The sequence below is a fragment of the Taeniopygia guttata genome, chromosome 6 (assembly GCF_048771995.1).
Source record: "Taeniopygia guttata chromosome 6, bTaeGut7.mat, whole genome shotgun sequence".
Classification (NCBI taxonomy): domain Eukaryota; kingdom Metazoa; phylum Chordata; class Aves; order Passeriformes; family Estrildidae; genus Taeniopygia; species Taeniopygia guttata.
Window position 1 is genome coordinate 4,787,690 of NC_133031.1, and position 17,024 is coordinate 4,804,713.

The 17,024-nt window shown below is 44.8% G+C and overlaps 1 protein-coding gene across 17 annotated transcripts in view; it reads right to left on the reverse strand.

Annotated features, from left to right (window-relative positions):
• PCDH15 (protocadherin related 15) overlaps positions 1-17,024 on the reverse strand; it is a 617,117-nt gene that overhangs the window by 40,962 nt on the left and 559,131 nt on the right. For all 17 annotated transcript variants that reach the window (XM_072930869.1, XM_072930868.1, XM_072930871.1 and 14 more), the window contains 2 exons: positions 16,219-16,359; positions 10,369-10,496 (listed from right to left, as the gene is read on the reverse strand). In XM_072930869.1, coding sequence (XP_072786970.1) covers positions 10,369-10,496; positions 16,219-16,359 — 269 coding nt within the window. The remainder of the gene's footprint in view (positions 1-10,368; positions 10,497-16,218; positions 16,360-17,024) is intronic.

The window sequence follows — 17,024 nt, forward strand, 5'->3', positions numbered from 1 at the left end:
ACATCTTGGCCCAGCAAATTTCTGCTACTCTGACATTTAAAACATTAGATCCCACAGCACAGATACGGCTGCTACTTTAAACACTTCATTTAACTTTGTTGCACTCAGTTTTGCTTTTCCAGCAATTTCTTCCTCCTCTCTTGGCATTAAACTGCTCCAGAAGAAAGAAAGAAAAATTAAAAAGTAGAAAAACATAAGCTGACTTTCAAGTCTGCAACAGTACCTAAGAACTGCTTAATTCTGAGAAACCTCCACTGCCACATTCACATTGAAAAGGAATTATCAAAGAAAAAACCATCTCAGCAACTTGTGCACAGACTTGCACAAGAATGTCTTTCATATTAGAGATATTCTGGTGAAGCACAGGTATTTTTGGTGCAATCAGTTTTTTATTAAAATAAGGAAGGAATGAAATGCATTGCTGCAGTAGTGTCCAGGGACCTGCTGGGCACCCCAGTTCAAGACACAGAGCTGCCCTGGCACCGTTGCTGAACTGGATCAGGATGCAGAGCTGGCATCAACCAGGCAGCTCCAGGAATTGTAATTCCACCTTCCCTGCTCCTGCCAACCCTGTGTAGCCCCATCCTGGCATCTCCAGCCCCATTCCTTATGCTCCTGTTCAACCTGTATCCAGAGGGAAGCGTTTCCAAGGACCCCGACAGAGCTTTCCCATGGCTCCTTCCAGGGATCAGCGAGGTGGGAGCTAATTAATGCCTGGGCACTCATTAGTCTTGGTCATGGCCTCAGCATCTGGGATACTTCAGGGTCTACCAGCAGGTTTTTATGGAAATATTGGCATTGATCCTGACGCCTATCGCTTAAACTAATGCTAGAATAAAAACCAGCCTTAACTTTGAAAAGGTGCACGTAAAATCCATGGAAAATCCATACTGTGCCATGACTTAAGAATGAAAAATAATAAGGGTTTGTGTCAGCATGAAGAGTTCAGACAATCATGGAATATCCTGAGCTGGAAGGGATTCACAGGGATCACCGATCCAACCCCTGGCCCTACACAGACACCCCAACAATCCCACCCTGGGCATCCCTGGCAGGGCTGTCCCAACCCTCCTGGAGCTCTGGCAGCTCCGGGGCTGTGCCCATTCCCTGGGCAGCCTGGGCAGTGCCAGCACCCTTTGGGGAAGAACCTTCCCTGAAATCCACCCTGAACCTCTCCTGGCCCAGCTCCAGCCATTCCCTGGGGTCCTGTCCCTGCTCACAGAGAGCAGAGCTGTTTATGAGACACCACAGCTACTGAAAGAGAATTATCACTGCAAGGTCATTAAGCCTTCAACAGGAGGCTATTAATCATCATTAATTACTTCCTCACCAGCACTGAACAAGTTCTAGATGGTGAAAATTGTCCCTTATCTTTTTTTTTTTAATTTTCAGATAATTTTTCAGGGAGTACCAGCACCAGATAAGCGATACAGGTACTCAAAGCTGTGTATGCTCCATGCTGCTCCAACTCCTATCAGCCCAGATTCCCAGACAGAACCATCCAGCACTTAATGGATTATATCCAGGCTGGTTTAGCTGGAAAGAGCAAGTTTCATTCAGAACAGCCCAAAAGATTAGCTCCTGGAATGACATTCATTATGGACACACAATTGTGTGGGTTGCATTCCCACCCTCTCTCAATATTTTGCTTTCTTCTAAATTCACAAAGCTTCATTTGGCTCAACTACCAAAAGCATAAATACAAGATATGTTGTTTCTGTTCTCCAGCTCTGTAGTTCTTTTTAAGGCTTTTAAAACTGAGAATGCTGCCTCCTGGGTGAGCTCAAACCCCTTCACTAGTGACTTTAGGAAAGATAGGAAGGTTAAAAAGCTTTCTGAAATTTACTGTTCAGTCAAAAAGTAAAGATATCAGTAGGCTTTTCCAGAGCATTTCTGCTTTCCAACTGGCATGGGGAAATACAACCCCACGACATCCCAGAGCCAGCAGATGGGAACTTGACAGGTGGAGAGTCAGGAAAATTGTTGGCTTTCCACATAAATAAATTGCTGAAGGAAGAAATGAATGTGAAAACACACTATGTCATAGAATCATGGAATTTTTAAGGTTGGAAAACAACTCCAAGATCACCCCAGACAACCTTTGATCATCGCCTTGCCCATTAAACCACATTGTGCAGTGCCACATCCACTCATTCCTTGAACACTTCCCAGGCTGGTGGCTCCACCATTCCCTGGGCAGCCCCTTCCAATGCTCTGCCACTCCTTCATGAAGAAACTTTTCCTAATATCCAACCTGAACTCAAGGAAGTGGCTGGAGAGAAACACCAGGTTGATGTTTAGATGGTGAGAAACAAAGACAAAAATTAAAGAAGCACCTCAGCTCTACTTGAAGTGCCAGGACACAGGGAATGGCTTCCCACTGCCAGAGGGCAGGGATGGATGGGATATTGGGAATTAGGAATTGTTCCCTGGGAGGGTGGGCAGGCCCAGGCACAGGGTGCCCAGAGCAGCTGTGGCTGCCCCTGGAAGTGTCCAAAGTCAGGTTGGACAGGGCTTGGAGCAGCCTGGGATGGTGGAAGGTATACCTGTCCATGGCAGGGGTGGGACTGGATGGGGTTTAATGTCCCTTCCAATCCAAACCATTCTGGAATTCCAGGGTGAGTTCAGCTGAAAGCCATGACCAATCCAGAAAATCCCGCCTGGCCAAACCCTCTGGTTTATTCACACTCAGCTTTGCATGTTGGTAATGGAGCTGGGGGTGGGGAAAGAAAAACAGAATTCCTGTAACCTTACATGGCACATGAGGGACCCAGCAGCAGCCACAGGAGCAATGTCTGATCCAGCTCCTTAGGGACATCCATTAGCAAGCCAGGTTTCTTACAGAGTGCCCAGTGAAGTCCAAAGGTCCCTAGAGGTGCCCTGAAGAGGAGCATGATGCCCTTCCAATAAAAAGCCAATTTCTTTGTTAAAATGGATTTATGAGGTTGGTTCAGCTGGGTCAGAAGCCCATCATATTTTTAATATTGGCAAATTCTCTCTCAATAAAAGCTATGGCTTTTAATAGTCACTGCTTTCAATGACACCAGAAATCAATTTCACCTTCAGCATTTCACGCCTGGAGACGTGTGTGACTAAAAACAAACAAAATTTGGATCCAAATTAAAGTATTGATGCTGCAGGCACAGGCATTAAATGAAGTCAGACCTTCTGCACAAAGCTCAAGGCACTGGAGCTCAGTACTAATGAGATGTTTAAGTCTTGCAGCTGAGTTTAAGGCATTAAACTGCAGTGAAAGAGGCCTTTTGACATTTGAAGCTCCCAGCTTGTAAAGTCCTGCAGAGTTCAGGTGCCTCGAGCTGGTGGACAGGCTCTGAGTTAATTATCACCAATTGGAGGGCTGAGTGCCACCCCAGAGCCATCAGCAGCCTCAGCATCATCACAACTCAGGCTCTTTCCACATCTACCCAAAGATGAGCAAACAGGTGCCAAACAGGCTGGAAAAAATGATCAAATTACACCTTCAAATATTTAGCTTTGTTGTTTGCATTCCCCTCTTTCTCTGCTTTTGGACCCAACCTAAGGACACTGGGCTTGGCAGGACCAGCAGAGAGAGCTTGTGAGCTGCTCCCAGGAACATCCCAAACTTCTCTAATCCTAGGAAGGATGTTTGCTATTCCTGTAATTTGTCCTGAAGGTAAATATTTTTGACACTTCATTAGGAAGAGATCTATGACATCTCAAGAGTTGCATTATGACTGTCAAAGAAGAGAAAGAGCTGCACTTAATCTTAATATTCCAACAGCATATCTGCCTTTTGTTCTGCACAAGAAATACAGATGTCTCCTAAATCCTGCTGTGATTGAGGGCTGATAAATATGGATGATCTCAGGAATTACCAGGACAAATTCCAGCCTCCTGTGATTGAGTGTAGGTGTGCCCACACAACGGGAGTTGGGTCAGGATTGCCACTGCTGCTGCTGCTGCCTCCAGCCCTTTCCCATCTCCTCCCACAGAGGGGGATGAGGCACAACTCCTGGGGTGCTCCCTGATCCCAGCACAGAAGCACTGAGGGTATTTTTACTCAGAGGGAGATGAGGCCCTGGCACAGGGTGCCCAGAGAAGCTGGGGCTGCCTCCTAGATCCCTGGAGGTGTCCAAGGCCAGGCTGGACTTTAGGGCTTGGAGCAGCCTGGAACAGTGGAAGGTGTCCCTGCCCACAGCAGGGGTGGCACTGGATGGGTTTTGAGCTCACTTCAAACCCAAACCATTCTGTTCTCTAAGTGATCAACCCTTTCTTTTTCTCTCCTTTGCAAGAAGGCCTAACAAATGATGCCTTTAAAACCTAAATTAATCAATCTCTGGCTCCATGTGACTGCACAAGCACAGCTCAATGGCAGGACACCCAGGGAGGCTGGTAAACCCCACTCAGTGCGACAGCAGCACTCTGACCCTGACACCAAAAATCACCAATGGCACGTTTGGGATGAGCATAAAAATTATCAGTAACTCCTGAAGCTGCATAATCATTGGTGATCCCAGTTTTTAGAATTATCAGCCTGAGCTAAATCCAGATTTGCTGCTCAGAGTGAAATGCAGTGGTTAATTTGAAATGTTTCCCACCTGCCTCACAGGGTCACCCTTAACCACAAGCCCGAGGCTGCTAACAGGGCATGGAAAATGGCAGGATTGGGATTGGGATGCTGAAGGGATTTTTTTCCCCCTTCCTAGCAGATGGCAGCTTCAATGTTCCCAATTAGTGGCTGGCACATAAAGCAGCTTTTAGAACCAGACCATTTTTGCCGGTAGGAATTTCCAGATTGTTGCAGATTTCCAGTTCTAACAGCACAGCTGCCACTGGCCTGTTTTAGGGGAGGTTTCACTGAGTGTTCTACAGACACCTAAGCCTGGAAATTTGGGATAGTCATTGCAATTTTCCTTTATTTCCTGTATTTCTTCACTTCCATGCTCTTTTCCACCCTTATCTGGCTCAAGCCCTTCGGACCTCCTGCTCCTCACCTTGGTTTGCCGCTGGCTGCCTCAGGAATTTTTACCCTTGACTTAAAAAAAAAAATGTATTCATATTAAATTTATATTTAACATAAAATATACCACATATAATACATCAACATATATCAATAGATCTATATTATAGTATATTAATGGTTATTTTCATATATCCATTAATATTAATATTTATATTCATATTGCTTTGAATTTATATATCACTACATCACTGATACTGATCACTGCCCAGCCCACTCCCAGTATACCAAGAATTTTCTAAGAAACACGGGTAGGAAGAAATCAGGTGAATGGGAAGTGCTCATTTTGTCCCCCAGTGGTGCCTAAAAACCTCCCAGGTGCCAAAGGAAAAAGGGATTCTTTTTGGCAGGCTGTCTCATGGGAAAAGGTGTTGAATAAGAGGGATTCCCAAAGCTGGGTTTCGAAACAAATAATTGGAAAAATGGATTTTATTGTCATTTTTCTGCGGCCAACAGCAGTTAGTGCTTGATAGAATAACTTTGTGTGTGTGTGAGAGGAAGGAAAGGATTTCCTCCATGGGATGGGAATGATCCAGGCACACTCCCCACTCCCAGCCTCCCTAGAAGCCTTTACTCAGAAAGGCACATGCAGGACCAACAGTCTTCAAAATGCCCTCATAAAACATAATAATTGGAATAATCTCCAATTACATGTGAAAAAAATCCCAAAGGGTAAGGAATTCTCTGATTGTGCCAGAGGAAAATGATAGGAAAGTAAGAGATCTTAGAGTAAAAAGTTCAGGAAGCCAACATAAAAAGCAGGAATATGATTTTTGAAGGAAAAATGCCTGGCATAATATTTGTCTTAGCAGGACACACAGCTTTTTTGGGGGCCAGATGTTCCAGCAGCTAGAGGCTGCAATGTTGTCACTGCAATGAACTTTCAGAGGAGATTTTTACTCCTACCAAGAATCTTTTCTCCCTACTCTGGGATCCATAAATCACATTTTAAGGAAGCAAAGGTTGTGACTGGCAAAGCAGTTGAGTTGTGCAATAGCCGAAGGAGGGATGAGCCTCCTGAAAATGTTACCCTGAAAACTCTCCTGGGTGCCCAAGGTGGAATCTCTGGAATTGCAGAACTTGCCACTCTGAAGATACCCTTGTCATCCCAAGAAAAAATCAAAAGAAATCTACAGGTTATAGGCACAGATAGAAAAAAAAAAAAATTAGAGATTTAATAACAGATCTGTGAAAAAAAAAAAAAAAAAAAGCAATTTTGGTATTCTCTCCCTATCCGGGAATTTTAACCGTTTGTTTCATCCATTGTTTTAGCTCATTGTGGGATCTCCAAGATGCTTTTGAGGTGAAGAAAATAGGAATTCCTGCTCCCCTGTGTGTCCTCAGAGCCAGGACCTGCAGCCTAAAATGGCTTTGGTTAATTTTACTCTCTTCTGATGATATATTCCAAGCATATTCAATATTCAATAAAGGCTATTCAAAAGGAATAAAGGATAAAGGTCTATGAAAAAGCTGATCAGAAAGGGGCAAAGACCATAGGAAAGGGCTGGAATGAAAGTATTGTAAGAATAAAAGCATTTCCGTCAAATACAGCCAATTCCAGAGCTTTGGATTCACTGGCATTACTTAGGCAAGATTCTTTCCCTGCAAACATTTTCAGGAAAAAAACACCTTTATAAACTGAGCAAGAATTCAGACAATTCTATTTCTTCACTAGAATTAGGACCTCTGATTTTTCCTCATTTAAATCTGTAATAATTCAGTAATTTAATAAATAAAGGAAGAAAATCAGAGGTTAATACAGCTAATATTTAAAAAGCAAGAGCTAATAACATTCTATTATAGGGAAAAGCCAATTCCTGCTGGTAATTTCCCTAAAGATTCTTTTGTGGGCTTGTATCCTGAAGCAGATTAAAAATATTGTGTTTGGGGCTCAAGGAAGCCCGGTTGGAATTCTGAGGGGTAACAACAGGAGTTCCATGAAAATACCAGTGAAAACCAAAATAATTCTAACACAAGGAAACACAAAGCAAAGATCAAGGCACAGAATTCATAATTAGAATCTATGCATGTTACATCTGGTTTTAATTACTATATTCCTAATGAAAAACACAAAAAAGTCTTTAATTAAGGAAATGGGCTCTCAAATACATTGGAAATTCTGGGTAAAAAAATGGGAATTGCAGAGAAGGGAAATTCAAGCAGCAAGGAGCAAATCCTTTGCTAAAAATTTCCATTTTATTTAAATATATCCTTTTTTTTTCTTGGAGCATCAGTAACTCCCAGGTTTCAGAGGCCACTGCTTGTAATTCAATCAGATCCATAGAGAATAATTCACGTGGTTTATCACTCCCCAAATTAATTCTGATTAAAAATGACTTTTGGAGAATGATTTGCGGTATTTTGCTGAGCTTAAGTGTCCTTTTCATCTACTTGGAGGAATCTTACTATGAATCTGGAGTAAAGCAGCTCATTATCCTCCTCTAACAGGCTTTTATACTCAAATGAATGTATTTAAGAGGATGCTGCTGGCAGCAAACCCACTGACCTTAGAGAGTTGGGAGAAAATCCATAGGATTTGCCTTGGTACATATCAACTGTTTGGATGAGAGAAGTTATCATCCAACATTTTATTGGTCTATTTGTTACTAAATTAAATTTGTGTGGAAGATTATGGACTCGGGATTAGTTTTCTTCTCTCCCTATTTTTCTCTTAACTTTAATTTAGTTTTAGTATTTGATTATATTTATTATTTGTGAAATTTTGTTCAAGACAGAGTAGAGCATGACCGAGGCAACCAAAGGTGAGCATCTGAGTGTTCAGTGGTGCATTTGTGATCAATTGACCCAGAAGTGATCTACATCAACTACTGTATTAATAATTAAAGACCACAGTCCTTAATTATCCCCATAAATTATTATGTCCTGTTAAAGAAGAACCAAACTGCAGGATTTTTGGGTTGTTTTTGGAAATTGTAGTTTTGTATTGAGTCATTTGAAATGCTGGTAGAGTCGGGATTGGCCAGCCTGGACAAGAAAAGCTCTGGGAAGACTTTGGAGCCCTTTCCAGAGCCTAAAGGGGCTCCAGGAGAGCTGGAGAGGGACTGGGGACAAAGGATGGAGGGACAGGACACAGGGAATGGTTTCCCACTGCCAGAGAGCAGGGACAGATGGGATTTTGGGAAGGAATTGTTCCCTGGCAGGGTGGGCAGGCCCTGGCACAGGGTGCCCAGAGCAGCTGTGGCTGCCCCTGGATCCCTGGCAGTGCCCAAGGCCAGGCTGGACAGGGCTTGGAGCAGCCTGGGATGGTGGAAGGTGTCCCTGCCATGGCAGGGGTGGCACTGGATGGGCTTTAAGGTCCCCTCCCACCCAAACCCTTCTGGGATTCTCTGATTCCAACACCCTACATATGAGGCTCATCAAGGCTGTTGTCAGTGCCAGCAATAATAAGAAGATAGTGAGAAAATCACTTTCTTCTCAAAATCATTCAGATAATGTGAAAGAAACTGAGCAACTGTCAATCAATGCAGAAGATGAAAGCAAACACATTAAAAACACCTCATAAGAACCTGAATTTCCCCCGGAATCCAAACCTGAATAATTTCTACAGTTCAAGCTCTGCATGTACTTTATTAATGTTCTCCTAAATTTCAACTTGGAGAGTTGCTCATTTCTTTCTACTCCTCAAGAAGAGACATTCATTTGATTAATTATTCTTAAACCAGGCTGGAACGGGGATTGTGTTTAACTAACAGAGCAATTACTTTTGCTTTCTAAAGGCCAGGAAAAAGGGTAACGAGCACTGACTGCTGCAGATGCTCAGTGCTACAACAATAAATTCCAGCCTGATCCTCTGAACAAGAGCATTTCTTAATTATTTCTAATTTTACTTTCACTAAACACACAATTATGTTTAATGCCATCCACTAATACCAACTCCTGGCTTAGGCCTCATTCCATTTTGTACCAGCAAAACCAGGGAGGATTGGAACAGAAAAAGCTTAAAGACACAAAATTGACATTTCTTTTGCTCCTCTTTTGTGGACTGATCACCTGTTTTAAGTCAAACGTTTCTAAAGGGCAAAAGCAGATTCCCCTTATCCCCCTCAAATGTCCCTTAGCATTTCTCCACCCATTTCTTATCCCCGTGACTGACACACAAATACCTGTGCCTAAGAAATCCTCTTGGAAAACCAGGAAGGATTTCACAGCCTGTCCACATTTCGTGGGACAACTCCAAATGTGATTTGACATTTGTGCCTCATGTTTCATTTGCTTTCAGACTGAGCAAAATGTTCCTTTCCCTAAATTACTTTGCCTTTCAGAATTTTTTATCTACTCCAGTGCCTCTGTCCTGTTATCTTCTCCCTACAATTCCCTGGAAGGAGGATGGAGCCAGGTGGGGATGAGTTAAGTGACAGGAGGAGAGGAAACGGCCTTGACTTGTTCCAGAGGAGGTTTGGATTGAATAATTGGAAGAATTTCTTCATAGAAAGGGTGGTTAAACAATGACCAGGTCAGTGGTGGGGTCACCATCCCTGGAAGTGTCCCAAAATGTGTGGAAGTAGGGCTTGGGGACATTTTTGGTGGTGACCACAGTGGTGCTGGGAGATGGCTGGACTTGAGGGTCTTAAAAGTCTTTTTCAATATTAACGATTTGGTGATTCTTCAGGAGTTTTAAAGTTCATGGATTTGACACAATTCTCGGATTTGCCACCATTTTTGGATTCCTAATTTTAATGAAGTAGAAGCTTCCCAATTCGCCATTTCTTGGCCATTTCTGGGTTTATTTTGGGAAGGACTCTCATGAAACCAACAACAGCAAAAAAAAACCAGCTAGAACAACTTTATTAAGCTCTGACCCTTTTATAATTCCTGGTGCTCTAAACACATCATTTATTTGTTTTCTTGAAAAAACAAAAAAAAAGTTTCTACTCTTGGCTATGATTATCTGATGCAACTTGTAGTCTGTATATTATATTTCCATTAATTTAATCACTCTTTAAAAAAAAACAACAACAAAAACACAACAAAAAACCAACCCTGTGGATGGTTAATTTTATGCCCACTTCCCTCCCATTGCAGACCTAAAGTTTTTGGACTTCCCCTTTAAAACCTAGGTACCGCCAAAACACAAAAAACTTCAGGTGAAAACTGGCATTGAACAGAAACCAAATATTTAAATATTAAGAGAGCTGAAATCAGAGCTACAAAGTGGCATGAGACACAAGCACCTAAAATTGAGTACAAACAAAACCTGGGTTTTAACTGAAAATCATACTTGTGCCTACATCAACCATCAAGCAGCTTTAGAAGATGCAAATTTAAAAATTTCCTGTAAAAATCAAACCGGTGAGAACAAATTTTTCCCCTTTAAGTGAAGGTAGTAACAAAAACTTAAGCCTTACCTTCACTTTAAGCACAGAAGAAAACATTCTGGCATCTTCAGACACCCCTCCAATGTACATTTTTTTGGTAAAAACAGGTGCATGGTCATTTTCATCCTTCACCTCAATAAAGACCTTGGCTGTATTACCTAAAAGACGGAAGGAAAAGGGAAAAGAGAATATTTTGTAATATTTGTAACATCTCCTAGCATTCATGCATTTACAGCTCAGGGAGATCATACAGAATGAGTGTAGGGATAATAAACTAAAAATAAATCCCTGAGACAGCAAAGAATGCTAAAATTGGATAACCCCAGAGTCACTGAGGCAGGAAAATCCCTGCCAGCCCATGGAGTCCCAGCTGTGCCCAGTGCCCACCTTGTCCCCAGCCCAGAGCACTGAGTGCCACCTCCAGCCCTTCCTGGGACACCTCCAGGGATGGGCACTCCAAAGCTCCCTGGGCAGCCCCTGCCAAGGCCTGAGCACCCTTTCCATGGAGAAATTCCTGCTGCTGTCCAAGCTGAGCCTCCCCTGGCACAGCTTGAGGCCGTTTCCCCTTGTCCTGTCCCTGTTCCCTGGCAGCAGAGCCCGACCCGCCCTGGCTGTCCCCTCCTGGCAGGAGCTGTGCAGAGCCACAAGGTCCCCCCTGAGCCTCCTTTTCTCCAGGCTGAGCCCCTTCCCAGCTCCCTCAGCTGCTCCTGGGGCTCCAGCCCCTTCCCCAGCTCCATTTAGGGATCCATATCACACCTGAATTCCAAGGTTTTTGATCCCGTTAAATACCCACAGGTGTCACAAAGAGGTAACGAAGAGGTGTCACAAAGAGCTCATTAACAGCAGCTCTGCACCTTGCTTTATCTATTTTAATTATTCCTAATGCCATGGAAATCATTAGGCTGATTCAGTCCTGGTGTCTGTAAACTCATAAATGGTCACACAAAGTCCGGACTCAGAAGCCTCAACACTTAATTAATTTCCTGTGTTAACTGAAAGCATCCCCAAGCCTGTTCTCCTCCCAAACCTGGCCTGGCCCAGGGGACCTCCACCAGTGTTGCCTCACCTGAGAAGTTCAACACAAACCACCAGAGGTTCAATACAAAACCTCATTGTTAATTTGGTTTTATTAAAGAGTTCCTGCTCCAGCCCATTGAGCAATAAACATCTCCATCCTTCTGCAAGGGGAAAAACATCCAGCAAAAACCATGGAGCTGGTGCCAAACAGATTCCACTGTGCAGTAATCTCCACCAACATCTGCTTCACTCTTTCAGAATTGTATCATCCAGAAAGATTGCTGGAAATGATGATATCCAGTTCATTAAAACCACATTTGCAAGTGATAAATTGCCTCCTTTCTGAGCTGGTCTTCCCAGCTCCTTTCAGTGCCAGGATAATTTTAGTGTTTCACAGGTGCCACTGATCTGAGTTATTCATACAATGCAGGCTCTTTAGAAAAGGCTTAAGAGCTGTACATTTAGGCGAGGAAAACATTAAACCACAGACTATTTCTGACATGCCCAAAGTCATATTCTGCCTATCTGCTGGTCCAGCTGATGGGAAACAAATGATGGCTTCATAAATGGAAGTAAAATCTGAAAAAAACCACCAGGTACTTAAAATGCTGTCCCTGCTCCAGCAGAGGCTCCCGGGGGACACCGAGCTGTCCCCGGGCCAGCAGAGGCTCCCGGGGGACACCGAGCTGTCCCCGGGCCAGCAGAGGCTCCCGGGGGACACCGAGCTGTCCCCGGGCCAGCAGAGGCTCCCGGGCCAAGGAGGGCAATGGGAGCTGGGGCAGCAGAGGAGCTCTGGCAGCAGGTCAGGGAGGGATCCTGGCCCTGGGGCAGCCCTGGAGGCACCTCTGGGTGCTGTGTCCAGCTCTGGAGCCTCAGCACAGCAGGGCCAGGAGCTGCTGGAGCTGAGCAAGGGCCTGGAGCATCTGGGTGCCCAGGAAAGGCTGAGGGAGCTGGGGCTGCTCAGGCTGGAGAGGAGCCCCAGCTGAGAGGGGCCCTCAGGCCGGGCTGTCCCTGTGTGCAGGGAGGGGCAGAGCAGGGCCCAGGCTCTGCTCCGGGGCCCAGCAATGGCACCAGAGCCACGGGCAGGGCCTGAGCCCAGCAATTCCCCCTGCACAGGAGGCACAACTTCTTCCCTGGGCAGTGCCAGCCCTGAGCACATTGTGCACAGAGCCTGGGGGCTCTCCTCCCTGGGGCTGGGGCAGAGCTGTGTGCACACAATGCTGTGCCCTGGGCTCTGGGATGGCCCTGCTGGAGCAGGGAGGTGCCACCAGCTGCCCACTCGGCTCCTCCAGCCTCAGCCACCCTGTGGGGTTCTTCAGTGCAGAGAGAAGGGGGTAAAAATAAAAGAAATAAAGGATAGGAAATGACATTAATTGTCAAATCTCTGTCTTAAACCAGATCCTAAATGTCTCTGGCTTCCATACAAAACTATGGTAGGAAAATGAGCTTCCCAGGCAGACTTTCCCACTGCAGCTCCACCTTTTAGGGAAGAAGGTGGCATTAAAAGCAGGATTATGTGTGGAAGTGCCCTTGCCCTGCTGAGCCTATAACCAGTGCTATCACTGGCTGCCACCTGTTTGGTGCTGGACGGAAGATCCTGATTTTATTTGTGCAGGTGGGATCAGGTGCTGGCTCACCTGCACTGGTTCTCTCTAATTCCAATTAAACATCATTTGCATATTGCTCACTTATGTCGTGTCAGTTTGGGTGAGGTGGCTGAGCCTTGTGCAAAGTTTGCCATGCAATTTGCTCAACTCTCCATTTGTTTAATTTGCTGGCAGTTCTCTGAGCTGTCAAAATGCTGATTTGTTTAGCAAAGGGTGAATGCTTCGAGAATGGAGAAATGGAAGTTATTACATTAAGCACAAAGCAAATTAAATACCCTGCATATCCACAGGCCAACATTAGGACTGTCACCATTGAATATCTACCTGTATTTCAGCTTTCTGCCTGATTTCTGGGCACAGTCCTTCATTTTAGCAGATGGAGTGGAATGTGGCATCTGTGAGCTCCTCCCTATCCCACCTTTGGATCCAATTCCACAGCTTGCTGAAGGAAAGGGCTCTCCACTAGCTACAGAAGATGCCTTACCCTCAGTGGAATTCTCACTAAAATTCCTCAGCAGCAGCTGTGCTATGTGGGAAGATCATGCCAGACCCATTCCCATTGGGAATTTCCCTCTGCTTGAGTCAGGAATATTCCCTGCACAGGAACTCTGCTGCTCCCAAATCCACCACTCCTGCACCCCCAGCCCCCAGCCTGATAGAAAAGACCACCAATGAAGTGCATTCTTAGAGAGTCTGGGCTATACTCTGTAATTAGACTCCTTTTTCCTTCATATTCCAAATTTTTAACTGCTTTTCTGAATGCTGGGTGTGGCGTGAACACTCTTTGTGAGGACAGTGATCATTGCAGACTGTCAGTATTCACATTCACCTTCCAGAGGGAAAATTTGTACACCCATGTATGTAAAACCTCCCATTTTGATGTTCTAAGTCTGGGATCTAGCTCCGGTTATTTTTTATCTTCATGGATTCCAGGAGTTGAAAGCAGGATTTACTCCTTGGTGGTAATTCTTGTGAGACCTCCCAGAATCCAGATATAAACCCTTATGACTGTGCTGCTTAAGGAGATAGCCAGGTGAAAGAACTAAAAGCATCTTTCCCTGGCCAAAGCAGCACAGGCTGCCAAGGTGACCAAAAAGAGCCAAGAAAATTTATTTCAGTGGTACCTCAGTCTCCTACAAGGTTCCTTTTCTCTCCAGCCCTGTGACAATGAGCTGCAGTGCACAGAAAATATAGAACTGCAGCTTCTTCTAAGTCATCCTCAGCTTAAAGGAACCAGCTAAATAATCACTGCCAAGACTTTTGGAACTTTCATCTTCTGTGGTTTGCTTAAGGGGAGTGAAAACACCTTGAAAGCTGCTCTAATGCAAAGCTGAGAAACCTCTGAAACACCTAAAATGAGTAGACCATGAATAAGTAACACAGAAAACAAACCAAACAAAAACTCCTGTGTCACCAGAGTGTACTAGTGTTTCATTCCCACAAGTTTTTCCCAAACATCCTTGTTGAAAGCTCTTTTCCAGTCTCCCCATCTAAAAATGTGCCAGATCCATGTGAGCCTGTAATTATTTGCCAGGCTGCAGAAATGAAGCTGAACTAAAGCAATGATTTTTGGACATTGGGAGAGCATCAAGGATGCTTTGAGTGTTCCCAGGTGAGTTTTACTCAGTGCTTTCACCAGCAGCACTGCACTTGCCTTCTGCAACATCCCAACCCAGGCATGGATACAGCTGCTCTTCAGGCATGGATAATTCTCACATAAATCCCTGCATCTACAAAAGCAATTCTGCAGGAGGCAACAGCAGATTTCAAAGAACTTTTCCAAAGTTCATCTGAATCCAGCTGGGAGGGAGAATTGTAATTTTACCAGGGTTTGGGAGCACTTTGCTTTACTCTTGCCTTACAAGTGCGTGGAGCAGGCTCTGTGCTTTGGCAGGTGAGCTGTGCTGAACTGCAGCTGGGCTCCAGCTCACATTCCTGCATTTGGCAGAACCAAGTAGGAATCAGCACTGAATATTTTCAGTGGCATTTAGATCTAAATGAGCCCATAAAGCCTGAAGAAGATCACCATGTGCTGTCACTGCTTGAGAGAGTGCAAAAAGAAGCAAACAGCAACATGTTTGGAGCAGAACAGACCCAAGGTCTGATTTAAATCCATATAAAACCTCCTTTTCTAACAAATAATGACCTGAGTGGGAGATCAGGTTTTGTGCAGCCTCTTTAAAATGCACTGCTTTGCTGCTCAAAGAAATTGGAAGTTTGTCCCGAGCTCCCCCAGAGCTGTGAGGCAGCAGGATCAGCTCTCCAGGCTCTGCTTACATTGAGTCCATCTGTCACAACTCATGGATTTGGGAACTGCCAGAGCAGCCAACTCGGAAAGCACCGCCAGCACCAACTTTTGCAACTAAAAACATAAGGCTGCTTTAGGGTTACATCAACCACAGGGACACAGAATTCATGCTCATATTTAACGTAGTGGAATCATCATTCCCAATTACTGCGGAGCAGCTGCAGAATTTTAGTTGTAAAACTCCCATTTCCACTTTATTCCCAAGGGTTTTTTTGGGTTTGGAAAAGCAAAAACTGAAGGAGACAGGACTGTTGTCTTACCCCCAACCCCCAGAGCAAAGCCCTGCTCACAGCTGGGTTCAGCAGAGTCAGGACAGTGCCTTTGTACCAGCCAAAGGGGTGCCAAAGGTGACAAATAGTTCTACCTGATGGGATAAAACATGGAAATAATTAATGGAAGGGTGATTTTGTTTTCAAATCTTCTGACAGAAAGATGAAAAGAGCGTCTAACACGGTCCTATCATAGAAACATCCAAGTTGGAAAGGACCTCCAATATCATGGATTATGACCTGTGACCAGTCTCCACCTTGTCACCCAGGCAATTAATTCCTCTTAAATGCAGGAAAAGCCACCACGGGGTTCTGTCATTATCTTTGTACCTCTAGGAATGTGAAATCACAGAATCCCAGAATGGTTTGGGTTGGAAGGGACCTTAAAGCCCATCAAGACCCACCCCTGCCATTGGCAGGGACACCTCCCACTATCCCAGGGCGCTCCAAGCCCTGTCCAACCTGGTCTTGGCCACTTCCAGGGATCCAGGGGCAGCCGCAGCTTCTCTGGGCAAGTCAGGCTGAGAGATCCAAAAATGCACCATGGGCTGTGATCCCATCATCACCATCACCCCTCTAAAACACACCAAGGTCACTGGAGAGCAGTTTCAGCCTTCTCAGCAAACACCAGCAACATCTGTGTGGAAATGATGGCAAAGGAAGGGTTTTTGACACTTACTTTTGGAGGGGACACGCAGGTTGGACCTCACCACCTGCAGGGAGTCTGCCTGCACTCGGAGCTCATAGCTTTGGACACGTTCATAGTCCAGAGGCTTTTTCACAGAGATCACTCCTGTTCTGTTGTTAATGGCAAACACATCTGGAAGCCAGCAAAAACGCAGGAATTTTATGAGGTGCATAAACAAGGATTTTCAATGCCCAAGGGTTTTATTTTGGGGATGACACAATTCTCTGACACTGCCAAGCAAGCCACTCCCTCCCTGCCTCCTTCCCTTCCTCCCTCCCTCCCTCCCTCCCTCCCTCCCTCCCTCCCTCCCTCCCTCAGGCTTGCAAAACCCCATGTAGCTCATCTTTGAAGATATTTTTAAGCAGCAGAGTGGCTTGATCTGCCCTGCTACTGGAATAAGCAACCCAACATCACAGAATCATGGAATATCCTGAGCTGGAAGGGACCCAAAGGATCAGGGAAGTACAACTCCCTGCACAGGACTTGAGTACAAATGGAAAGATGGGACAAAACAAAGAAGGGAGGATGGGATGGGGGATTCTTTACATCCCTCCCAGTAATTCTGTGTTATTTTGTCAAGATGTGCAGGTGGATTACAGAGTATCCCAGCAGGATGTTTTGTTTGGATATCAGGCTCTAATCCAATATTTGTTACAGCATGGCCAAGCCTATAATCCCTTAAACCAGATTTTTAAGCAAGTACAATTCCATCAAAGCTATTTATGTTTTTATTTTGATGTGCCATAGACTATGTGGCATCCATGGGAATTTTCACATCAGTGAGATTTTTTTTTTGG